Source organism: Simochromis diagramma, unplaced genomic scaffold, assembly GCF_900408965.1.
Source record: "Simochromis diagramma unplaced genomic scaffold, fSimDia1.1 OVJJ01000705.1, whole genome shotgun sequence".
Taxonomy (NCBI): Eukaryota; Metazoa; Chordata; class Actinopteri; order Cichliformes; family Cichlidae; genus Simochromis; species Simochromis diagramma.
This window is the reverse complement of record NW_024387448.1, coordinates 1,959,115-1,986,563: the sequence shown is the minus strand read 5'-3', so window position 1 is coordinate 1,986,563 and position 27,449 is coordinate 1,959,115. Positions and strand designations below refer to the sequence as shown.

The 27,449-nt window shown below is 40.7% G+C and overlaps 1 protein-coding gene across 4 annotated transcripts in view; it reads right to left on the bottom strand.

Moving 5' to 3' along the window:
* LOC120722700 (plexin-A1-like) overlaps positions 1-27,449 on the bottom strand; it is a 308,843-nt gene that overhangs the window by 73,417 nt on the left and 207,977 nt on the right. For all 4 annotated transcript variants that reach the window (XM_040013789.1, XM_040013791.1, XM_040013792.1 and 1 more), the window contains exons 11-15: positions 20,020-20,116; positions 12,256-12,479; positions 3,065-3,216; positions 1,087-1,207; positions 768-904 (exon numbers count right to left, since the gene is read on the bottom strand). In XM_040013789.1, coding sequence (XP_039869723.1) covers positions 768-904; positions 1,087-1,207; positions 3,065-3,216; positions 12,256-12,479; positions 20,020-20,116 — 731 coding nt within the window. The remainder of the gene's footprint in view (positions 1-767; positions 905-1,086; positions 1,208-3,064; positions 3,217-12,255; positions 12,480-20,019; positions 20,117-27,449) is intronic.

The following is a 27,449-nucleotide window of genomic DNA, read 5'->3' as shown; positions in this document are numbered from 1 at the left end:
GTGAGGAAAAAGAAAAAAAAAAGGATAGAGAATCTACGATATCCAGTCTCCTGAGTCCCCCGGCCTGTAACCATAGCAACCCCATTCAGAAAGAACCCATGCCCCAGCAATCTTCACAAGATGCCACAAACACGGTCCCACAGTTAGGGTGTGACAGATAAAGACAGAGTTGAGGTGAGCAAACAGTCGCGGTGAAGTGGAGTCTGCGGGATTACCGTGAGGACGGAAACGACTGGTGTGACATCAAAGCTAGCGTACGCTCGCTTCAATAGAGATTAGCTATTTGAGGCTAATCCATACATTTGACATGCAAGCAACTGTGGTGATAGTTTGGACGTTTTTTTTTTCTCTCTCCATGCAGTAGATTAAGGAAAGCCTGCGTGAGAGCAGACAAAGAGGTGCTGAGTGTCTGCGAGCAACAAGCATGCACACACGCTTAATACAACACACACACACACACACACACACACACAGAAATAAACCCAGTCTGACATACTGGTTACATGTTTGCACGTGCATGTAATATCTTTATGATAATGCTATTTTTTTCTTTTGCAATACACCACAAAACAAATCTTCAGACAGAGAATCCTTATTTATGCACATATTTCCTTTAAGCTTGATCTGTTTGTTTTTCCCATCATCCTCAGCATTTTCAGCTCTGAGTGTAAATTTATTTTTACCACGTTAAGCATCACTCAGTTTTCCTTAGGGGGTTAGTTTAATACATTTTCAATTTATAGCAACAATAAAAAAAGGAGTCTTACTTTTTGAACTGGCATGGCAGCGGTCCTATGCTGACAGACACGTAGCTGCCCGCATTGAGGTAGCTCCCCTCGATGGTGACACGAGTTCCCCCTGAAATGGGCCCCTGGGACGGCTGGATACGTGTGAAAAAGGGAGTCTGCAAAGAAGAGAGGGAAAAAAAATCTATATAAATATTCTAGTTTTTATCAACTTAGTTATGATTTAGTCCACTATGTAATTGTGTTTCAGCAGTGGGAGCGTCTCTTAACTTGTCACGGCCCTCGTGGAGCGGCTAACATAACAAAAGAGTTATTGATGTCTCCTCGCCGGGATCCTTACCACAAAGGTGAACGGCCGCGGCGACAGGGCTCTGTAGTCGTTGACGCAGTCTCTCACACACACCTCCACCTGAGCCTCTTGGACCCTGTAGCCGGTTGCGTCGTTCAGCAGACACACTATTCTGTTCACAGAGAGAGAAGTTGAAGAAGATGCTTCTTTATTCCTCATTTTGTCACATATTCACAGTATGTAATGCAGTGCAGTGCAAAAACAAGTGAATGGTCAGTCACGTGGTCACAGTAGGCTTTATGCAGACACCAAAATGCTTCAGACAATAGATCTCAATCTACAGTTCAGGAGTGGTGAAAGACAGTAAAAAAAAAAAAGAAGGGAAAAATGTATCTGACTAGGGAGTGGTGCAGAGATGTCAGGAATAATATGTAGAATAACTGATGTGTGTGTAATATTTGAATAGAGATGCCCTCTATCTCAACATGCATCATTTCCCAACTAACTGCACTTCAGAGAGACTGTTTGATCTGCGTGAACTCAATTCCTCAGCCGTGTAGGACCCTGCAGAGGAGTAAATGTCAGTATAGAGGGATGAGAAAAATAAAGGAAAAAGCATATGTAGAGAGTAATGGAGAGGAACGACAGATGGAATTTACAAACGCAGAAAAAAAGAAAGCCTGATGTCACTATCTTTTCAGCTGCTGAATGCGGATGCACCTATACACAAACGTGTTCTGGTTGACATTTTTTCCTGTCCTTTGATTGGGCAGGATCAGAGAGGCACAAGCTGCAGCTTCCTCTTTGTGCGTGTCCTTGGAATTATGTTTGATTCTGTGAGAGAGGCATTTAGGTCGTCCGCATGCTGCAAATGTATTGATCTGTCTTTGTAGGCTTTGTGAGCTTAGATGCACTATATTGCCAAAAGTATTCACTGGTCTGCTTTCGCACACATATGAACTTGAGCTACATTCCATTCTTAATCCACAGGGTTTAATATGATGTTGTCCCACTATTTGCAGCTATAGCAGCTTTGTGTTGTCTGGGAAGGCTTGCAGTCTCCGCTCTAATTTATCCCAAAAATGTTACATTGAGTTGAGGTCAGGAGTCTGTGCAGGCCAGTCCCGTTCTTCCACACTAAACTCGCTCATCCATGTTTTTATGGCCTTTGCTTTTTGCACTGGCAGCAGTCACTTCGGAACAAGAAAGGGCCATCCCCAAACTGTTCTCACAAAGTTGGGAGCATCAAATTGTCCAAAATGTCTTGGTATGCTGAAGCATGAAGCGTTCCTTTCACTGGAACTAAGGAGAAGAGCCTAACTCCTGAAAAACAAACCCACATCATAATCTAACCCCCCCTCCATCAAACTCTACACTTGCTATAATGCAGTCAGACAAGTACTGTTCTCCTGGCATCCACCAAACCCAGAATCATCCATCAGATTGCCAGACAGAGAAGCGTGATTCATCATGTCGCCAGTGCTCTAGAGTTCAGTGGTGCTGTGCTTTACACCACTGCATCTGATGCTTTGCTTGCTGCACAGCCACGGAAACCCACTCCATGAAGCTCTGTGTGCGCTGTTCCTGAGCTGATCTGAAGGCCACATGAAGTTTGGAGGTCTATAGTGATTGACTCTGCAGAAAGTTTGCGACTTCCATTCCTCAGCATCTGCTGCCTCTGCTCTGTGATTTTACCTGACCTAGCACGTGGCTAAGTTGCTGTCATTCTCAGTCACATCCACTACCACTAACAGCTGGAATATGTTAGTAATGAAGAAATTTGACGACTGGACTTGTTGCACAGGTGCCGTCCCCTCATGGTACTACGCTGGAGCTCACTGAGCTCCTGAGAGCGACCCATTCTTTCACACATGTGTGTAGAAGCAGTCTGCATGCCTGGTGCTTGATTTTACACTATGGTCATGAATACTTTTGGCAATATAGTGTACATGTATGCCTTTTTACACCTATTTTTGTCTGATTGCGCATGCATGGTTACCGTGTGCGTGCATTCTGCCTCTCAACTTACCTTTCGGCACTCACGTACTCGTCTTCAACGGGAACACAGGGCACCTTCCCCAATTTGACGCCCGTCTGGATGTCTCTGAATTGCAGACCCAGGTTTTCCCCCCAGATGGTCACCCTGGTTCCGCCTTGTCGAGGCCCCGTCTCAGGGAATAACTGCACAGACAAGACAATGGGGGACAGATATCAGAAAGGATGAAGTGATTCTTTTTTTGTTTCTCTCCATTCTACATTTACATTTGTCCCCAAAATGGTCCTCTAAGACAACATCAGGGCATAAGTGGATATGAAAAACGCCCCCACAAATATGTGCACACTTTAAACTGAGTCATCCACATCTGTGGATTTAGTTTTGATGAAGAAGAATCACCCTCTTGGCTTTGAAAAGCACAGAAAATTTGTTAAAGAGAGGGCATAAAACCCATAAACACCGGTATACAGAAGCAAACCAGCATCATCTCTGCTTAATTGAAACTTATTATGGCTGCTTGGCTCCGTCCACGGGGCTGCAGCAGTGTAACGCTCAGTCGCATAGACGAACCGTAATGTGATTTATCTAGCCAGATTATGGCGCGTAACGGGGACAGGTGTGGTGTGACAAAACAAATATGGTGACTGATGGACGGCAGTTGTCACCGACACACACACTCACACACATCAGTAGCAGACACGCACACGCAAACCTAATCCCTAACAAGCATCACGAGGTAATTATGTGTAATCTGTCCATTGCCCGGTTCTCCTGCAGTGCTTGGCTGAGCACATAGGAAAAGCAAACTCAGGGTACGTCATGGCTGCACGGCATTATTATACTACAGACAGTAACCGACAGCAGACCTTGACAAATGGAGATTTTAGCAGCGTGGGGGATGAACAATTTGTCTTCCCAGACATTTAAGATTTAATTCTAAATGTTTACATGGAGCAAATCAACTGAGATCTAAATCCTTTCTCGTACAGTTCTTCAGAAAGAAAGAAAAAATCAGCAAATGAAAATCAAAGGCAGAACAGCTGGAGTTTAAATGCCTTGCTCAAGGGTAGCATTCTAATTATTGATGCAGGGAATTCTTTCACATTCTTTACACTTAAAGTTACTAAATTGTTCAGGGCTTGCATTAAACAACACCCAGAGAGTGAGTTGCCTTAGCAGTGGTCTGCAGTCCTGGAACGCTTCTTGTTTAATATGGACTGAGGTAATGTGGGAAACTGGCCTGTGGTCATCTTCCACTCAAAAGTGAAATTTCAGTGGTATAGCAATGCATTAGTGTAAACATGAGGGCTCCACAACATTTACACGATTTGAAAAAATACATGTTGTCATCCAGACATCTCGTTCAGGAAACGCCTGGGTTATTTCATGAAGACGCTGCCAAACCTGTGTGCCTGTGACCTGTCACCACATAAAATCCATTCCATATTATGAAATAAAAAAATAAAACCTGGGGCGCATTGAACTGGTGAGCAGCTGAGCTTGATGTCCTACACAAAGAAAGAATGTAAAAATACATTCCATGTCTAAAACTACCACGGTTGGTGTCCACAGTTCCCAAAAACGTACATATAGCTGTTAAATGAGATGATTCAGCTTTTTAACATGTGTTGCTTGTGTCTATCTCTTAGTTTTAAAATCTGACATACTGTTTTTTAACTAGAAACATTTAAAGTTTTGCATATGATTTTTAACTTATCACATTCTGGCTTTCCCCCAACATTTTAAAAGCCTTTCATCATTTTTTTAAGCTAATCTTAAAAAAAGATTGACTCTTTTAAATTAAAGCTAACAGATGAAAGATAAGCAGGCAAGCCACACTTTGGAACCAAAAGGAAAAATCACAATACCATTGGCAGTGTTATTCTATAATATAAAGAGACATATTCACAATGCGTAAACACACCATCACCAAAAAACATACATTTATTGCAACTGAGATCCCGTGTTTAAGAGAAATAAACATTGCACTGACAGAATGCATCTTTATGATGACCAGAAACGGGATGATTGCATGTTTGGGTTTGTAAATGGATCCTTTACATGCTGCGAGAAAGGAAAAAAAAGTAAACTGAGGGAGTAAGAAAGAGAATATTCTCGCTGTTTGGAAGCTTACTCATGCTGGAACCTCAGGCGCCAGCGGAGCCTCGGCACTTTGGTTCCACAAACACGAGAGCTGGTAAACACTGACCAGAGTGAGTAGCCATCAAGCTCCAGGGTATGATATGGACAACAGATGCCGGGGTGTGGAAATGGGCCTTCAGATGGTTTTGGAAGAATGGAGCTATGATACCACAAAACACAATATCAGCTAGCCACCCAGCCCTGGGATATAAACACTGGCAGGGCCACAGACAGAGAAGCAACAGAGAGAAAGAAAGAAGAGTGCTTTTAAAGGGATTTCCACCATTATGTGGGGGTGGTATTCAGAAAGGGACCAGTGATGACTATGGGGCCATATACTATGACACCATAAACACACATAATGGTCATAATGGCCATGGCAAAAACCTTGCATGGGAACATAATTTTAACTAATAGTATCCAAGAAAGTGGTGTTCCCCCAGCATTTTCTATCTGTTTGTCTGAATTCCTCTAAAATACAGCTTTTATATGTAATAACACCTAAAGTGAAGGTGGACAGACATTCACAGTACTAGAGTACGGACTTGAGTAAGAGACGCAGAGGGGGTTAGAGATAGAGCAAATCGCAGCAGCTTATGCACCAATTCTGAACAATTTGCAACCACAATAGTGTAGCTGTATCTTGTAGAGGCTAATATGTATCTATGTTTCTATGTTTCCATGTGTAGCTTTATTAGTAAAGGCACTGATAGTGACGAGAACTTAAGTGAAACTTTAACCCAACTCGTCTTGGAGTTAGGAGAGAGTGTTAGGGAATCTGCATACACTGAGCTTGATGAGTTCCTCAGAAAAGAAAACATCAACAAAGCCACGAAACTGGTATAACCAGCTGTATGTAAAGCAGTGGACCAATATTGGACCAATTGTTCCATGACTTATATTCTGCCTCTGTCGCACCGGCCTAGAGAGGGTTTGGCGACAAGCTGGGAAAGTCTCGCTGTTAGGGAAAACTATATTCCCCAACTGGTTGACAAGTGGTTGCTGGTTGTTGCTAGGTGAAATCAGTTGCAAGTTGCACTTCCCGTGGAGTCACTTAGAGTCTGGTCTCTAAGCCTGAGTGAATTGGGCTTTAGCCATTAATTCATAGCAATTGCCAGTAACCACCTGCCAATCGTTCTGGGAAAAGAGATTCTACCCTAGCAACTGGTAGTTGCCAGATGGTCACGACTGGTCTCTACGCCTATGTGACTGGGACCTTAGGTGCTTTATAGAACAGACTTCAGTAAGTTCAGGAGTTTTGCCTCAGATGAACTATATTAGGATATGTATATGAGTACTATACCTTTAAGCTAGTATAAATGAAAGAATGCAGTGGACCTTATATGTATTTAGTTGTCCACCTTTATAAAATTTCCTCTGACATGGAAGAATGAATTTCTATTGGAAACTCTGAAAATATCTTGAAAGTATAAAAGCGTGGCAACACATAAAATGATAACCAGTGCTCACTGAGCCTCTGGGCATGCAGAGACGCCACAGTGTGGAAATGGGACCTCAGGCAGATTTGGACTCATGTTTGCAGTGATTTGACACAACACGACTGCATTCAGAGGCGCATAACTACCGGTCCCTGGGTTATGTAAAGCACAGACACCCCGAAGTTGAAAACGGACCTCAGGCGTTTTGGATTCTTTAAGAAAGTAATCTGATATAACAGAACTACATTTGTGCTGTAACACACAAGCCTTAAGTCATAACTGCAAAAGACTAGCAGATGTAATTGTTCCACATGAGAAACCAGACTGAGGTTTGACTGAGATCGAGGAACACAAACACTAGAGGATGCATACTACTAAAACATAGAGTCTGCCAGCTTCTAACCACTAACCACTGAATGCTGGAGTTGGTCAGCTAATAGTCTAACATTCAATCTGAACAGCTTTGCTATGTCCCCATTATGCAGTCTGACATTGTTTCATACTGTTTGAATTTTCTCTGACTCTGAGTGGCAGCTTTGAATGAGAATGTGGAATTTGAGTTTTGACAATGATGAAAAGCATCACAGCTAGTAAAGAACCATTGCATTAGACCATTATATTGCACTGTTGGTCATATAACATATTATATACTGTAACATGGATGGAAAACAATCTACTAAATCTTATTGCACATTTTTCTTCTTTTGCTTGGCCACTTCTTTTAAGTACCACTGAGCGGGAATCACTTGGTGGTAAAGTACTGGGGCATCACTCTGTGGTGATGTGACCTTTTATATTACAGGCCTAACCACAGTGTAGCCACATCAAATCATCAGTATTACAGCAGTGGTTTCCTCGTAGTCTGTCATCCGGCATCTACAAACATTTTATTTGTGGGCACAATCCTGCCGTGGGCTGAATGGTAACCAATAGCACATGGGAGCCATGGAAGGGCAGATAGAAACTGGGAAAGGTATTTATGTGGTCAGAAAATGGTTCTAGAGTTCTGCTAACTAAACTGTCTGAGACAAATGTTATTGAAACATTTATCATTGTTCAGCGCTTTCAAAGAGAATATGAATTGTGTTCAGATTCAGATCACAATAACATTAAAAGGCTTTTATTTTCAGGGGCATCACCTTTATATTGAGAGACTTTGAACACTTACCTGGTGATACTATGAAGATGCACCAAAACACCTGCCTTAAATAGTGAAAGCAGTGTTGGTTTGGAAAGACTGATTTCGACAATAAAGTGTTATTTTAAAATGACAGTGTGACAACATTAGTGTTTATAATCACAGACACTAAGAAACTGCTTGACATTAAAATGCAAAAATATAAAAATCTATTTTTAACCCTCAACTGCATGAAGTTCGTGAAGCTTTGAAAGTTTAAAACGCAGCTTTTGCTGTGTGTCCAATTTAACCCTTTAATATCATGGCTATTTTTTTAAATTCCCACCTCGACAAATACAAAACTGAGCCACTGTTGAGTCAAAAATCAAATCTTAATTTTAAGATTAGACTTAACTGACTGTTACGGGGTCATTGGATCAGATTGGGTTTGCCGTGTAATCTCACCCTTCGGTGATCTGGGACATCGCAGAATACATGCTGTCATGCCGGCCATGCTTGCTGTCTTTTTTGAGATCTTGCAGTTCCAGCAAGAGAATGTAAACAGATGCAACAAAGTATTGTGCCAGACCAGAAGAGAAAACAAGAGACGGAGCTAAGCACGGCTTTTTGCACAGACCATCAATGTTCTAATCTAATGAGCTTCATGTTGTTTTGCAAAGAAAATATATATTTTCTTACTTCCTTTATATCTATTTATTAGGTTTTGTTGCACTGATGTAACCGGAGCCTTGTCGTCTCGTCTCTCTATATGCTGCACTGGATATAGCAGAGATGACAATAAGAAGTTGACTTTGACTTTGATGTTATTAAAGTATTTTTTCTTGTCACCTCCGGCTGAAAACAGCTAAATAAAAGGACAGTGATCACAAAAACGTCATAGTGTTATCCTTAGTTATGCTGCAATAGGTGTAGGCTGCCGGGGGATTCCCATGATGCACTGAGCATTTCTTCTTCAGTCACCTTTCTCAATAACTATGTGTTAATAGACCTTTCTCCATTGAATCATACTTCCACAGCATGTCTTTTGTTCTGTCTTCCTTCTCTCACCTCAACCGGTTGTAGCAGATGGCTGCCCCACCCCCCCGAGCCTGGTTGTGCCGGAGGTTTCTTTCTGTTAAAAGGGAGTTTGTCCTTCCTACTGTCGCCAAAGTCCTTGCTCATCTTTGGGATTGTTGGGTTTTTCTCTGTATGTATTATTGTAGGGTCTACAATATAAAGCGCCTGTTAATATAAATAGCCTGTTTTCACTGACATATGTAACAATCAATTGCCATATATTCAACACTGCACGGTTTAGCTAATGAGCCACTTTTTGCCAACGTGTTAATTACACTATTCGAGTCAACAAAACGACTTTCAGTGAGCAGAAGTAGGAATTACAATAACAGATACACCTGAAAAAAACAGAGACTCTAAAGTTATCACCCATGTTAAAAGTAGTATCTGCTACAGGCAGAAAGCTTGTGTGAATGAAGAGAAATAAAGACATCTGATATTGTCTCCCTCTCTTTCCTTATCATAGAAATAACAGAGAGATATAAAAGTTTCTACTTTTATATCTTGTTAGACATTCATTAGTCTGTTTCACACAACCTGGACCATTATCATAATATGAAAACACATCACTCACACACCCTCTCCTTCACATTTATGGCAACATAAAACAAACATGCTGTAAGCGTCCACATTCACAAACAGGCTGACTCAAATACAGACGGAAGAATACATCCACACAGCACTAATGATGTCTGAATACACCAATTGTTACTATTAAAGTCAGACCGAGTTGTGAATGAATCATACTATAAAAACTGAAACGTTCCTCGAACTGAGACTTTAATAAGCCTCACGTCTCTGAAAACATATGCAGATAGATAATGGATGATAATGAGTTAGGGGACAAAGATTTAACAACTGATATCAAGAAAGTGTCACCAGTTTCATTTGTACTTCATAGCCATTTGAGTTTCGCACAGAAAATTCATTACTTTTGTCAAAATTAAAAGATAACATGCATATTAACCAGACCTCCTCAATACTACATGTAACGACAGCGGCATACAAAAAGCACCATGACTAAAAGACTGTTTAAAAAAAGAAAAAAAAGAAGAAAAAAAAAGAAAAGCCAAACAAAGTTTTACGTGGCTCTCTCGCGCTCTCTCTTCCTGGAGTAGCGGTTTGATGTAATAGTGAGTAATAACACCATTTCTGTGCCAAGGGCAGGCGCAAGGTCCCATCATGTGTGCGTTTTAATAGCAACACATTAAAATGGAGCAGCTTTCATTCTGGGTTCAGGACACGTAGGGCTTTCGTGACCACAGGGGCTTCAACAAAGGGAGCTGACGCAACGGCCTATCAAAGTTTGCCGTGCCTTGGATCTCCACAGGTGACACGACTGTCTTCACGAGTTGACAAGATTATGCTCAAAGAAGCCGCGCTGCTTTTCTTCGCAGGCGATTTTAGAAACTGTATATCACTTGGAGGCAGTTTCGATCAGAAGACTTTCTTTTGGCTGTCGCTGGTTGCGGCTGGTTGGCATTGGAGGCTTCTCACCCCTTGTCTTTCCAGTGATGTCTCGTGCAGCACTGCATGTGCTTATCCTTACTTACTTTGAAGTCTCACATTTGCATCGGTGGAATCAGTGGACTTAATTATCTTCAGAGCAGAGTTACATTTCAGTTCAAACAGCAAGTGAAAGATAAAAGTTTTAGTAAATTTTTTTTCGCCTACTGTACACCTCAGGAAATAACGTGAGAAAATACAGATCTCTCTGCTGCTGCTTTGACAAAAAGCATTATGACCATCAATGAGTCAAAAGTGTAGTTTCCACAGTTCCTCCCCTCAGAAGCTTTTGTCTTTAATTCTATAACTTTATTTTAAAAAAAAAAGTGAAATAAGTACTTGTAATTCTAATGGATTGAAGATCATTAAAGACCGAGTGCGTTGCAAACAACACAAAATTCCGGATTTTTCCAATGCAAACTTGTTGTGTAACGTATACACACATCAAAAACGTTGTGGGTTTTTTTTCCTGAATAATATCATCCCCAAGAAACACAGGGTGAAAAAATGAGTTTGAGGCAGGGACCCAACACTTTCTCACTCCCAAAGCGTAACATTTTACGCTAAGTGACAAACCGTTGATATGTTACACTTCTGGGCACCCGACACGTCCATATATTACGAAATCAGAAAAATCAGGAAACAGGAAACTGCTTGGAATGAATACAGAAGAGGATTAGGGCCACTGGAAATAAAAGTGGGAACGTCTTTTTTTTTCTTCTTTTACAGAATTCTGAGAAAAAAGTCAGAGTTCTAGAAAAGAAGAAAAAAACTAGATGTCCCATAGTCCCATAACCCGGCGTGTAGCATAAGAACGCGGACGGTCACCTTTCGCGTTCCTCAGGAACGCTGCGGGACTTGACAAAATGTCACTGTATTACACCTCGGGAGTGAGAACGTGCTGAGAGACCACATCTCAGGGGGTGGAGAGATCCTTTCAGAGACCCAGAGCGACGTCTACCTCTGTATCTAAGGTAAACTAGTATTATTTTACTATTGCCATATCATTGTATATTTAGCACGGGAATGTCTTGAGCCACAGCACACCTGTAAATTGCAGCGGTCTGACTGGTCAGATCTGTTTATTCAGATCGGAAAAATCAAGCTTTTTTTAAAAAAAATAAATGCAGCAAATTTGTCCATTTAATCCAAAAACAGCAGCAAAAACAGGTGAGTTCAAAGATTATTTTAAAAACACAAACTTGCGTCCTTTTTAAGCTATAATGTATTATTTATATATTAGATTCATTAAAACACTGCTACACAATGAAAATTCAAAAATGAGGGCTGAATCATGTTATCACGCTTAAAATTCTCCTCAATTAAGGTGCTTTGATACGAGACCACAACTCAACCAGTTTAAAGAACTCACTTCTTTATTAAGGAAAAAAATCATCAGAGGTGGTTTCTATTAATTTCCAATGCAGCATCATTGTTTAGTTAGTTATATTAAAAATGTTTCTGTTATTTGGAGCACACTCAGACTCATGTGAAAGGTCACCAAGCTCATTCCTGTCTTTCCATGAACCTGGAAACTTTTTCACATTAACTGTAGAAAATGTGACCAATGAGTCTGAGTGTGTTGCATTTTATTTCAGTTTTGATGCATTTGTGTGGGAGGGTGTCAAAAAAAAAAGGCTGAATGTTTTTAATTATGTGTGTTACTCACACAGAGTGGATCAGACACCTGTAGAGTAATAGATGCCATTTACTCTCACATTCTACACTACAAAATGCTAAATGACCCAGTACTCCACAGTCAAGTACAAAGTGACAACTGTCAAAAAGCAGCTACACACAGAACAGCCGCACAAGCATCTGAAAGTATCCTAGCATGCTCTCTCACACATATACTATCTGTATATCTCAAAGCCGGTCATGTTCACAGTGGGTGGTACCAACTTTTAAGTGTGCAGCCTTAACAGGCAGACACACTTACTTACCTTGGTGATCTTGGGGTGGGTGCAGCGGCTGTTTCCAGATGTGGCGTGCATCCACCCTCCACCTTCTGCCAGCTGGAGGGGGAGGTGGGAATTGCCTCCTCCGGTGCACTCCTGCCTGAGGGAACACTTCCTGTCCTGAACACACCAACCGCACTCAAACCTGGGGTTGGCCTTCAGGCACATACCACAGCTGTCCCGCAATGCCCTGCACTTGTACAGGTGAGCTGGTGGAGAGACAGAAAGAGGCGGAGAGAGTCAACATATGCAATAGGATTTGAGCTGTAATCAAACATTATTGTAAAGCAGTTGCTGTGAAGGATAAAATTATGGTCAAAGGGGTGAACAACAGTCATAATAATGGCTACCTTTGCTTGGTAGGAATTAATTTATGGCTATGGCATGTAAAGGTTTACACAAATGGCATGCTAGTCACCCCGTTTCCAAAATCAGTGTGAAAATGACGTTCTGTTGTCATTTTTGCTCATGTGTTTGAGATCATTATCCTGTTGCATGACCTACTTTAGGTAAGTGTAACTGTCAGACAGATGGCTTAACATCTGACACGAGAATACTGTGAACAGAGGGTTTATGGTCAACTCAGCAGCTGCAAGGTGCCCAGGTTCTGTGGCTGCAGAACACCACCGAGCTGTTTGTGCTGATGTGCTGTGTTTGAGTATTCAGGCCAAATATCTCCACTTTGGTCTCGCCTGTCCAATGGACGTTGTTCTAAAAGGCCTTTGGCTTTGTCAAATGCAATTTTGCAAAGTTAAGCCATGGTGACATGGTCTTTATCTTGGAAACCCTCCAGAAAAGATAGACTTTTTGTTCTTTTTCTAATTGTGCTGTCTTGGATATTAAAATCTAAATTCTAAGGCCTGTATAGTCTGAGATATTTTTTTTTTTTAGTTTCTCTGAGCTGTGCACTGCATGGGGGGTGGATTTGGGATTTTGGACATTTTTCTTGGATGTTTACAATGTTTGATGAATGAACGCATAACCCTTCTCAGACTGCAGCAACAATTGCTTCTTTAAGATGATTGCTGATGGTAACGCACACCACAATGCTCCAGACCAGCAAACTGCCAAAACTCCTTTTTATTTTTAACATACAGTTGCTTGTGTTATGACCCAGGTCATTGTTGCTGTGTGGTGCTGTTACTCGCCACACCATGCGGGGGCATTCTTTGTACTCTGTGATGTCTGTTATGTAAGTTTCCAGGTGGAGGCTGACCATTGGTGGAAGAGGGAATGAGGCCAGCTACAAATTGGGACCTGACTGGGCCGGCAGCCTCTCCTACTACTTCCTGTTTCCAGTGAGCTGCGCATTTGGGGCCCTTCGTGGCGTGTGACAGAGCTGGGCTGCAGTAAAAACAGTTTAGAGAGTCGTATCTGGACATGGTAGCTGTAGGGGTGGGAAGCCGTTTCTTTTACAACCTTTTTCTCCGGTTTCGGGTAGAAACAGAGGTTTCTACCCGAAACTTTTGAATCAACCCGAATCGGGTTGGTTCACTATAGGTAAGTTAGTTCTGATTCATTTCCAGTGTATTTTGTTTGTTGATTTGGCCATGCCCACCCTGATGCTCGCTACCTGTCAAGTTAATAAAACGACTAGTCATTGTAAAGCTGTGGCTGTGTGATTTACTTCTTTTTATTATTTTTCTTGTGTTGCACTCCAGCCCCCCCAGGCCGGTGTGTAACACTTGTGATTTGCACCATGTGGCTGCTTAGCCTTAGACTGTAAAGATGGTTTTCTTTTTTTCTTTTCTTTTTTTTTTTTTTTATGTACACGGATATATTCCGCTTGCTTCAGCCTAACCCATTGCCTTAAAAAAAACAAAAACAAAAAAACATTGACTAACAATTTTAGCTTGTTTAAATTAATAGAAAAATATCTTTTAGCGCCAAGCTAGCTCACAGCCCGATTTACAGGCTTTTATGCTAGGCTAAGCTAACTAACCACTGCCAAATTTTTCATTTAGCAAAGGCAGTCTTTACCTAATTTTTTAATTTAAGGAGAAAGCACTCCAGCAGACTTCCAAAAACAATAAATAAATACTTCGTTTATGTATTCCAGTACCCTACATTTATCTTATTGAGCAGGCTATCTGTCATGTTTCAAATTTTGAGAAACGTTATATTCTGCATGATGTTCATGAAATATTTGATGAACAGAAAGTTTTTTAAGTTGTTCATTTGAAAGAAAGCAGCGGTGGCAAGAAAAAAAAAGCAATCAGGAGTTTCTGTGTATGAGGAAGAGAAAGAGCAAAGGAACAGCATAAATGAATGTTAATCACCCACACAACACCTAAAACCTTCAGTAGGTGATTATTACCACTCCGAGGCTGTGCCGATGAGAAAATAACTGTTTCCGCAGATAAATGGAGGGAAAAAAATTAACAAGCCACCAAGAGGGATATCACAGAAATTAATTCAACAGGTAATGTCTTCAAACGCCAATAGGGAATTGATAATTTGTTGTGTTAAAAAAAACAACAACACATTCCTCCCAAAACTCTGCAGAGTGGGGAAAAAAGTCATTAAAAGTAAAACTGAATAAATAAATAGATAAATAAATAAATTAAAACCTCAAACACCTAAGAAGTTGGAGGAGAGGGAGATGAAAGGAAGCAGGGAGGAGGATAAATTTTAGCTGTGCTTGTTAACAAAACAGCAACAAGGATTGTTATGAATTTAAAGATGGTTTGGGGCCCCGCGAGGCCGAGAGAATCAGAGAGAACACAGCGAGCCAAAAAAGGGAGAGGAAATGAGAGACAGAGAGAGACCTTATTCAACAGAGAGTGTGAGAGTCCATGCAAACAAGACAGCTGAACGTACCAGAAATGTTTTTTTGGTTTTCTTTTACTTCTGTTTTGTCATCTGCTTATCAGCATCATAATTATCTCAGTCGCTGCAACATTGTCAAAACCTGCCGGCAGGTTTGTTTGCCGTCACACCAGTTAAACAGATGAAGTGGAAAAACAGAGATGGGGGGGGGAAGCACGAGAACATGTAACAAGCTCTTCTCGCCTCCTACTCTCTGTCAGACAGACAGCAGCCGGACTTCAAAGCGAGCCTCTTCCGTATCCATCTGCCCGCCTCGGCCCTCGGCTCGGCCTAATCTGATTAGCTACGGCTCGTCTTAAAAGTAGCGCGACGCTAATTAATCTGAACCAAATGAATGATTTAATTAACATTAACATCTCCACTTTACACCGGGGCAAATCTGGGCCGGCGCCGAGCGGCTCTGCCTCAGACGAATGACACGGCTCTGATTCAGGAAGAGGGAGACGGGGATGGAACTGGGAGGGATTATTAGAGGATGGAGAGAAGAAGAAGGAAAAAAAAGGAGGAGAACGCCTTTATGAAGACTGTATGAATGAGGACGGATTTAGAAAGCACGCTTTTAAGAAGCGTGCTGATGTTTGTGTTGTGTTTGAAGAGCAAACCGCTACCTTTGGATGCCTGCCTGCACGGATTCTCGCCAGGCACCACCACCTCGAAGTCGCAACAACAGGAACATTTGTGTCGAGTTCACACTGACACATACACCGCGTCGCAGATCCTTGGATTTCACACTCTCGGAGAAAAACGCCACTCCGTGTTATGCAAAGTACTCGCTGTGGCACACAGTCCCTGGGGCCCGATTCACAAGAGTTACCTGGATAATGTTTGCCATATCGTCAAAGCTGAATAATTGGATGTCAGAAACCCTATTATGAGTTTTATTCCAGGTTAAACCTGTAGAAACTTGTTAAAAAAAAGAGAAAAAGTGTGCTATGTTCATAATTTGCAAAAATGACCCCCTCCCCCCTCCAAATTCTTCACAGCTTACACCTGTGAAATGTTTATTTTCAAAGAATCAACCGTGAGCTGTGAGGAAATGTGGGAATTAAAGCTAATAATGGATTATGTAACAAAAGCAGAGATTCTAACCCTTAAATAGTAAAAGCAATGTTACATTTCAGTCCTTTCTATAATTGTATACATTTCCCACCACTCTAGTTTATTTCAGACTTGTGTATTTCTTCCTCTTGCTGTGGCGTTGTGGATCATGCTTTTTGCACTATAGACCTCAGTTGAAAACTGTAAACCAGGGCTAAAAAAAGCACCAGCTCCCTGCAGCACTCTAAGAAGTTATATTACATTATATTAATCATCTTTAAAAGTTTGTCTTTTGACTGACAGAAAACAGAATTTAGCCTTCGAGAAATGGACTTTTTGCTAACTGCATTAGGGATCTCCATCCGGCTACTTGCCCGCTGGCCTTGTTACCCACTGAATTTAACCGCACACGCTGGTTTATGTGAAGCTGGACTTCTTCATTGTCATCCACTGCTGAATGATGAAGTGAAAGGAAACACACAAGCAGATTTGATTTAAGACACCAGAAACACTGTGTACCAAAGAACCTGCAAGTATTTTAATCTCTCCACAGTTTATTACCGAGGCCTTTCAAATCCAAACAGCAACAGCTGCCTAGAAAAAAAAAATGGAATAAAACAATATTTCTAAGAGAGGATCTGTCATACTAATTTCCAGCATCATCTTTTTACTGTGGGTGGCTGAGGCTGGCTCAGGAGGAAGAGTAGGGCATCTAATCAGGAGGTTAGTGGTTTGTTCCCTGGCAGCTCCAGTCTGCATGCCAAAGTATCCTTGGGGTAAAAAAGTGCTTGTGTGAATGAGAGACGCTGTGTAAAGCTGTTAAGCAGAGTTGAAAAATAATAACCAGTCCATTTACTCAACTAGAGTTGCTTTGCATGAGGCACAGTTCTAATTATCTTTGTGTTACAGTGAGCTTTACCAGAGCCCCTCAACTCATGCCTCTCCCTGTAAGGCCAACCAGTTTTAAATCCACGTGAGCATCTACCAGTGTAAGCATATGCTGTACTAACACATCTGAAACAATTAGAACATGGTGAAGTTCATTGTTTTGTAATTTAATTCAAAAAGTAAAAAAAAAAAAAAACTCTTTAAAAACGTATTAATAAATTCTGTAGTCTACTTTATAACTAATCAAATTCAGGCTTGTGACAATCAGAAATCCTGTAGCTTCAATTATCACAGTATATGTTATACGAATAGTTCCTAAGATCAATCAATATGGGGCAGGGATAGCTCAGTAGGTAGTGTGGTCGCCCCATGATCGGAAAGTCGAGGGTTTGAATCCACTAAACGGCTACCCTGATGTACCCCTGAGCAAGGTACCGTCCCTACACACTGCCCCCCAGGCGCCTGATTGGTGGCTGCCCACTTCTTCAGTGAATGGGTTAAATGCAGAGAGAGTATTTTCCCCACTGGGATCAATAAAGTATGCATTATTATTAAAAAAGGCCTTACAACGATGTCCATGTCCTGAAAAGTATGTTTCTGTACTTGGTTGGAGCCTCAGTGCACTCCTAACTTCTTCTAAGTTCTTGAATAGACTTTATTGGAAAGAAGGCTGCAGCCCTCCCTGTTGCTTGGATACTTTGCTTGGATCACATCACACTTTTCACTTCCAGTAAACTTCATATTAATATACAAATATTCATATTAATATACAAATATTCATATTAATATACAAATGCACTAGTATATGACAGAAACAACAAAAAGCATACCGGATCCATTTTAGCATCTATGCAATTATATAATTGTGGCTTAAAAACATTTACAATACATTTAGAGTCAAATGTCAGGAAGCACACGCAATCAAATATTTCACCTATAACCTTCCCAAAATCATGCAACTCCAGCGGTGAATACCCAAAGGTAACAGGTAACACAAACACAAAACTTTGATAGTTTGACAAATCTTAAATACACACATTTGTTTGGCCATGTCAACAAACATGCTAACACTGCGGCCTTGCACAAACACAGAACCATCAGAGTTTTGTGTTACCTGTTACCTATTCAATGCTGGATTTACTATCAGCCCTTAGGATACATATATTACTGTAAATTCCTAAAAAAAACTCATGTCCATTGCTTAAAAATGTCAAAAACTTGTGTAAAACTAAAAGTCATTAAGCAAATAATCTGAATTTATACCCAAAATTTGAGCCGGCACAGCGAAGTAAAAAAGAAATTAATCAAGCATAGTGTTCAACAACTAAAACTAAATTTTTCATTCAGGAATGGAAGTAAAAAACTGTAATTTGGCATCGCAATTAAAAAATAATAATAATGTGCTTTACTATTTTACAATTTTTTTCCCCGCTTTGTTGTAAAACGGTGAAACTTGAAAATCCATGGATAACAACAGTAATTATATTTTAGCATTCAAAATGTAATTTCAGTTAAAGAGTGTGCTCATACTGGTGGATTAACCATGACACAAACATAACAAATTATTTTGGTGATTACCAGTACAGTTAATTTAGGTCAGATTTGGCATAAACATACATCGGTTAATACTATATGGTCCAAACTCCTACTGTGTTTGAGACCTCATCTTAGTTTTATTGCTGTAGTGACTGTTAGTGGTAGCAAATGTCATTATTACATTGTTTCTTCAGAATATGGATGTCTCAACAATGTTTATTATTTGATGGAGTAGCTCATTGCTCAAAGAGCAGCACCTGCAGATTCTCTGATAAATGTGAGTCTGTATTGCTTGCTTGACACTCTTCACAGTTAAAAAGTCATTAAATCTACAGTTAAAAATTACAGCAATGACTCCATCAAGCTGATTGGATAAAAATGCGATCATTTAGTTCATCGCGACAGCTACAATATTGCGCTGCACGTGCCAAACGCAGCAGGTTTAATCCCCGAGGAGGATGTCTCGGCACAGGCGGAAAACCTTAAAAGAGGAAATTTTAAACAAAAAAACACGGCACGGGCAGGAGAATTAGGTCGTGACCAATATGCAGCTAATTTCCGAGCCGTCTGAAAGTGAATGGCACGTCTAACATCTGTCAAAAGGAGGTCAGATACAGCACAAAGGCTGCCAGATTAAAATGTGCAAGGGTGTCAGTTTTTAAGAGCGAAAACAAAACGCGAGACAGAAAGCAGCAGAGAGGGTTCGTTCATCTGAGGCTGCACGTGCATCCGCAGCCAAAGACTGTATGACACACTTGAGAGCAAGACTTTTATTATCTTGTGTAATGGGACGTCTAAAATCATTAGCCTCTACCACCCAATATATTACACTTGATAAAGAATTTAGAATTGGTAATTGTTTTCCACTTCATGCACAAATAGCGATTAAAAATAATAAATCCCATCCCTCCATGTCGCTTTCTGTTTTTCTTTATCAATCCCTTTACTCACATCTACACCCCCACACCCACACCCACACCCCGCCATTACGTAGCGCATTTATCAACCTGTCATCCACCCATCGCTCTTCCTCTTCATCCTTTCTTCTGCCTATTGCGTTCTCCATTTGTTTATCTTCCTCTCTAACATCCATCCCTATTAATTTCTGCGTTGGGATGTTTGTTTGTTATCATCGCTATCCATCAATCACTCCCTCTGCCCCTCTTTTCTTCTTTTAAATCCCTAACTGGTGAACAGTGTTTTGCCAAACCACTGGTACACTTTCACCTTTCTCCCTGACGGTCTGTCAAAAATGAAATTGCAGATTTCTTACGGAGGAGGACAGCTGCGCACGCTTGTTGTTGCTTCGCAGAAAATCATTACAAGCGAATAAACAAGCAGGGCCAAGTCGTCTTCTTTTTTTTTTCTTGCAGTAACAATGCTTACATGCTTCCCCGAGGGGAGATGACAATAAAGAAGGAGGCGTCAGGGAAGCATAGAGAAGAGAAAGCTCTCTACCTTGAATGTTGAACGGGTTGTCGATGACAAAGTTTCCATTCCACACCACAGACAGGTCAACCGGCAGGTCGCTGATGTCGCTGCCCTCGTAGTCGTACTGCAGGGAAGAGAAAAACAACACCAGGAACGCGTGAGAAATTGTTCTTCTATAATGGATTGAATGCAAATTGCGAATTGTGTGGGATATAGTGTCATCTGCATAGTGATTCAGCCAGACTTGCTCGTTGCAGGCAGGGAAAGAGCGAAAGAACGCACGCGAGCGGAATTCCATATCCGCCAAAACAGACATATTTCATGGATGCACGTAGAGAAAAACAAAAAACAGATGGGTTACAGTTGAACGGGCATGGAAGAATGCAGGCGGATGAGGGGAGGGAGATAGGCGATGCAGAAAAGGAGAGGTGGTCAAAGACGGCAAGGGAGCCAGAAATCAAAGAGTGCTATGTGTGTGAGAGGACCTTATTCATTTACACATGAGCTAAGTGGTGGGATGAGGGTAAGCGAAAGATAAGATACGGAGCGGTGTAAAGTGAAATTGGCATTTCCAATTTGCTCACTGACACACTGGATTTGGTAGATGGAGCTCAGGCATGCTGTATGGGCAATGGGGCCTGAGACATGCACACACGCACACACACACACACACAAACTTGTGATACAAACTGAACTTTTCTCCGCTACTGTGGAGTTGATCTGCTGTTGTTGTTCACATCTGCTGGACAAAGTTAATAAACTCCTTTTTCTTAAACACCCCCCCAATTGGAATTGCGATTGCTGCCGGGATTACTCTTAGCATCTGTTTTATTCCAATTCAGGACCTCATACTTGCTGTGGGGAGGAGGTTGAAGGAAATAATAATGTGATACTTGAGTGTTTTAAAATAAGAATAAAAATGCTGTTTTGTCGCGAAGAGCAGTTTTTTTTTTGCTAGTGTCATTTTTAAACCTTCTTAATCCCCAAAATTCTCTCCATCAAGGAAACGCTTGTCTGGGCTTCGCTCTTGATCTTGATATCTAGTGTCCTTCTTCTCCATCTCTGGCCACAGGATTCCTTTTCTTCTGCTCACTTATAGACAGTTACTCCAGTTGTTCCGCTGCCTATGACTTCATCTACTTGGGGAAAGCTGCCAGAAGTCACCAGCCTTTTTCCAGATTTGGTTGTACAACCCACTATTCACATTTGTATCCCGAGGCTGACAGAACTGCAGAGTGAAAGCAATTAAAAGCTTATGGGGAACCAAACTAAATGCGAATGCGCCCTTGTTCTATGGCCACAACACTACATTGTACAATCAATGATACAAACTTCCCTAGTGTCCATTTAAGGCAGGCTAAAGACTGTAGGCATGAATTTTGGGGTTATATGACTGCTTTACATTTAACTCTCAAAGACAATCTTTTATAAAGAGTAAAATCAATAACATACAAACATACTAACCTTTGAAATAAACAGATTTGCTTTGATAGAGTAGTCACAGCTTCAGTTATGCTTCTAATGAAAAAGATGAAATACATGGACAAGTTGAGGAAAAAGAAAAACACAAACACGGGGGGAAAAAAATCAAAGGGAACATTGTAAGCAGCCAGAGAAGAAAAAATGTGGGATTCCTGGATCTTTATTGAGACAATACAATGATGTGATGAACAATGAACCAATGAAACCACAGGATTCTGGGAGGTCAACAGCTCCAGAGAGGAGAGCTTCAACCAGAAGCACTTCTGTCACAAAGAAAAGGCTGACTGAACATATTCTCTTCCCACTAGTTCAATGTGACCCTGACGCACCATGCATGAGGTAGGCTGTTGACTTTATTAGTAACACTATTACATCCCACTGGTTGAAGGACTGTCTATGGAAACCCAATGAAACCACACGGCCCACTCGGACACACATCCCCACACACTACCTTTCTTCTCTCTGTGGCGTGGCCCCCATTAAACTTTAAGAGTTTCGACTTGTCCGCCTTCCCCAAAACACTGGGCAAGCTTGTTCCCTTGTCAGTCTCTGCCCACCCCGCTGCCCGCCACATCATGCTTTATTCATGCTGTCACATGGTTTAAAATGCTGACACAAACCACATTGTGACACCGTGCCACCCAGTCACACTGAGCATCACCCACTGTCTAACTCGCTTCCTGGGGGACGCTCCGGAGTCCCAGAAAAATGGTAAGCTGATTTAACGCTGAAAAAATAAGACAGGAGGGGAGATGGAAGCCAGGGGAGAAGAGGAAACACAAAGAGACAGAAGCAGCAGAGGAGGAAGTTAAAACCACTTTAGAAATAAAGTCATTAAACAACAGGTATGCCAAGGGCCTGCAAAGCTGAAGTTCAAAAAAATTTAGTAAATCAAAATCCGATTATGCACATTTTGACATTTTAAAAACTGCAATTTAGCATTACTCACACACCCACACTGTAAAGCTAATGTCAATCCTGATATGATGTTTACAATATGAGGTTACCATGCTCAAATAAATAATGATATTTACTCGTTAGACACTGAAGATAAAGTAGAGCTGAATTTGATGGGACTGTCATCAGGCACACAGACACATGTGTTACAATGGAAAAGCAGTGGACCAGTTATATTTTGACCTGCTGATTGGACTAGATCGTTAATCAGGGGAGTTGTTAGGATTCATTGTTAGAGGAATGTAAATCAAATCAAATCAATGCTACGCTGGTCACAGCTTTTCTCTGCGGTTACGTGGCGTAACCTGACAAACTGCCACTGCGTCACGATACTACTGGGATCAAAGTTGGAACCAGTGATGTCAGTGGTTATGGGAGGGGCTACAACAGAAACTGATGCTTGTTTTATCCTTCATGATATTCTTCCTGTAGAATACAAGCCGGGTGATGCATCAGCCTGTGTTAGCTATTTGCTGATATATCAGTAGCAACATTTATAATAGCCGATAAAATATATTTTTAAAAAGGACAGAAGAGATGTGAGAAACACCCTTCAACTTTGTTATGAATGTTGCATAGTTTATCCACCAGAGGGCACAATGCAACTTCCTTGGTGCTAACATGCATTTCATTTTCGAACACCACAAATGCAACAAGCAGCTGAGCTGGGCAGAAACTAAATGAGTAATCGTGAATACAAGAAGACTCATGAATAATTGCACATATTAAATGTTAAAGGTAATCAATTTTTAAAAAAATGCCTCCATCGAAATATCAAATACTTAAATCACCAAATATCAATATCAGTTGTAATATACTACATCGCCTTGGCTCGTCTACAAAATTTATTGCCATATAATGTTTGATTGTCACTGTCTATATGTAGGCTGCCATCAAGGAAGAACTGGCAACCAACCTGCACCACAGTGAAAACCAGTCAAAAGAATAACTTAATAAGAAATTGGTTTTATAACCTAATAAACATGTTTTTCCTCAGATAAATCAAAATGCTTGATTAACAAAAAAAGAATATCAGAAGTTAACCTGCCCTCCAAATGACTGTTTTTTACTTGTTGGCAAAACATCACATTAATTTGATCATAATTCTTACAAAAAATAAATCAAAACCACATTCTTGGCTTCACGAGGAATGATTGTTGTCTTTTGTTCTCGTGATTATCAAGTTCTCCTGAATTCAATCATTCTTTTGTGTCTTTGCCATGCTGCTCTGAAGAACTTCTTCATTCTTCAGTCTAATTTAATCACCGAGTGCAGCGATACACAAACAAGTAGCCAGCATTTTTTTTTTGTTGTTGTTATTCTCTAAATGCCAAAGATAATGACTTCAGACTGAAAAGTTTTCTCTTACTTAATAGAAATGTACACAGTCAGATTATTTAAGTAACATGAGATAAGGTTTAAGCATGTAGCTGACTCTTCCATCTCAGATTGGTGGTACTGCTGCTGCCAGAAACACTGGTGTACTGGTGGAACCCCATATGTGAAAGTTGCTCTTTCCCTACTGAGAGGCCCCTCTGCTGGCCTACTGTCCCGCCTTTCCTCCCCTGAGTGCACAGAGCTGCTGGAGATGAGTAATCAGACTCATTACTAAAGCCTCTGGCCAGCTCCTTCATGTCACTGCATGTAATTAATCTACCTGAGACAACTCTCAGTGTAGGTCCCCCTAGGGAGGAGAGCAGAGGAGAGGAGGAAAAAAGAGGATGTGGTAGATGAAAGTTAGGTGGATGGAGAGAAGCTAAAGAGCAGATAAGGGGAAAGTGAGAGGAGTGGTATTAGCAACGGAGAGCAGGGATTAACAAGGACACAAGGGCAGCAATGTAGAGGCAAAGAGTAAAGAGAGGAAAGGCGATGAGAGTCAGTATGGGTTGACAAGTAGAGGAAAAGAAGAACAGGTGGGGGAGTAAGAGGGAGAGAACAGGGGCAAAAAGAAAAAAAAATTAGTAGAGGACAGTGGTAGGAAGAGAAGTTTAACCATGGAGGAGATAAGGGACAAGAGAGGCATAGAGAGGAGGATGGGCGATGAGAGGGGACAAGGGAGGGAGGGGAGGTGACAAGAGGAGAAAAAAAGAAGAGGGAAGGGGAGGAGGTGTAAAAAGTACAAGGTGAGCACAAAGCCGTCCCTGGCCTCATTACAGTAACACACCAGCCTGGCTCAGGTTCATTCGTTATCTGCTTCTGCACTCATTTATTCTCTTGCTACATGAATCGTCTCCATGGATTGCATGTCTCTATGGATTGTATGAATAGATATGGGCTGTATGTGTGTGTGTGTGTGTGTGTGTGTGTGTGTGTGTGTGTGTGTGTGTGTGTATGAGAGAGAGAGAGGGAGACCAAGGGAGCATGTGAGCGTCTGAGGAACCGAAAAGTGCCGATGTTAACGAAACAGAGCAGCTGGCTGGTGAGGGGGGCAGAGCTAGAAAAAGCAAGACATGCACACATTTATGTGTGTGTGTCTGTGTCCATGTGCAGGTCACACTCATGTAATTAGTCATGTTGAAGGATACCTGAGTATGTGTTAAAAATATACTACTAGTGCACACACACACAGACACATATACACTCAGCAAGTCCTCCTTTACAGTTCTACCCAATTTAATACGGGATTATCAAATAATAATAAACTGCATATGTTTAATTTTGGCTTTTGCACTGAAGAAAATAGATACCGCATCCCCTTTAATGGATGATACAACTAATTTCCCCAGTATTAAGATCACAGAGAATGTATGGTATACAGGCTACTGTAAACACTGTGTGCATGGAAGTGCAGTTAATTAGCGTCAGCAAACACGTTTTATCACAAATGTAATGGTGACCTAATTACATGCAGAACAAGAACAAAGTAAATGTAGGCTACTTAAGAGAGAGAGAATACACAGGAACAACAGTTATACCCAGCAACCTGACAAAGAGCGAAGCAGAAAAAACAGACTAAATAATCACTAAAGGAAGATGGATAATAAGGCACAGGAGAACTCCGTCAAGACCATAATGAGGGTGGGGAAAGGAACTAAGCAGGTATGTAAAAGCAAAGAGACACCTTCAAAATAAAACAGGAAGAAACTGAATGACAAAGTCATTTTAGACAAACCGTTGAATGCAGATAGTGAGATCGCAGAAGGCACAGAGAAAAAGTAACCAAAACTGTAACTCAAAGGGAGAAAAAAGCTAAGGATTATAACAGAAACTAGGGATAATATCTTAGACCTTGAAAGTGAAGACTGCTCATCACTGTCTTTGTCCACTTTTAAGGCTCTGGCTGTCGGGCAACCCATGTCCATGTTGTGGTAATGTTCTTTCTGGCTCAAAATTACTTTAAATCATTCATGAGATATTTTTAAGATATGTTTGACAGATTAACGGCCAACAAGTCATTTACAAAAGGTTAAATATGGCCAACAGTTTTTTGGCAATTACTGAAAATCACTTCATGGCACAACTATTGCTTTAACATCACGCTGGGTTCTTTGCTAGCTTTGTGTTAGCATGCTACCTGTGCAGATGCTTGCAAATAGTTGCTGTTGTGATAGCAGGATAACGTGGTCCTTTCTGTCATTGAGCCAGTTTGCACTTTTTTTTTTTTTTCATAGTTTGCTTGTTTTTTCATGCAATAAAAAAAAACAACAACAACAGTAACATCTACATAGCCACTCCCAAAAAGTTTAACACCCCTCCACCATTGTTGTCCTCCCTCCACATAAACTGAAATCAGCTTGTTGTAGCCCAAGTGTGCAGGAAGGAAAAGACACTTTTGATGTTTTTTGTTTCTTCCGACCCACTTGCCGTGTAGGTAACTGTCTTGCAAGTAACGACATAATTGTAACTAAATTGTGATTACTGAACAAAACGTGTGTGTATGTTCATATATATATATATATGTGTGTGTGTGTGCATATATATATGAGGTACTGTATATATATTGAGGTTAAAATAGCGATATTACCAATATAAAATCAAGTTTGTATCCGTACAGTGAATTGTTTAGTTGTCATCTTTATTTAAAAAGTATTTCTCCTCAAAACACAAGACGTGCATTTTTTCTTTATCAAGGTGTTTTTATGTAGCCAAACTAAGCTTTTTAGGCATACTCGGGCAACAAACAATACGTTGTTTAATTTATTTTGTAGCAACATAATAAGTGGGAGGAACTGCCAACTGGATGAATATTTTCACTGCTTGGAACATTACCTTTTACAATAAAAACAATATTACTGAGCACAGAATCATAGTAATGCCCTGCTGTCAACTGTTATAGCCTGGAGTTTACAATAGTTATTGTAGGATCCTGAGGGGTGCGTATCAAGGAGGTTTGTGGAGGTTGAGTAGCCAGTCCCATGGAGCTGTGTTTTTCAGTTAAATTGCACCGTTTGTTTAATCACACAGTGCTTTACTCTTAGTTAAGCGTGGACAATTGGGTGTTTTAATGTTAGATTATTTTACCTGTGACAACATGGGTGCAGTAGGTTTACAGATTGTTGGTTTACTCATTACTGAAGTGGGGGTTTTACACAAAGCCCTGCCATCTTGCTGAACTTTGTCTAGTGTAACTCTCCTCTTTATTGTTTTCATTCAAGTTGAAAGTCAGAAGTGATCCAATTTGTTTTTCACTGCATCCAGCACAATAACTTGAGCTGCAACTGCCAATTATGGATCTCACTTAAAGTTATGTGAAAATTAAGAAGTAGGTGTTTGTTAAATTTGAAACTTTTGTAAGTGAAGTAGATCTAACTCCAAAAAAATAATCAGAAAAAGATTAAAAATAAAACTTTACTTGCATTTCTTTTTACTGAACCCCTCCAAAGTGGTTTAAAATAATATAGAGATCTAAATAACAATATATAATCTGCAAAAATGAACAAACTAAGTAAGCAGTAAGTTAATTACATACAAATACTTTATTTTGGAGTGCTTTATACTTATCAGTTTTAAATAGGAGGTAGTTTTTAAAAATCTTTTATTATATTCCATATACATATATGCATGTATATTCTTACTTA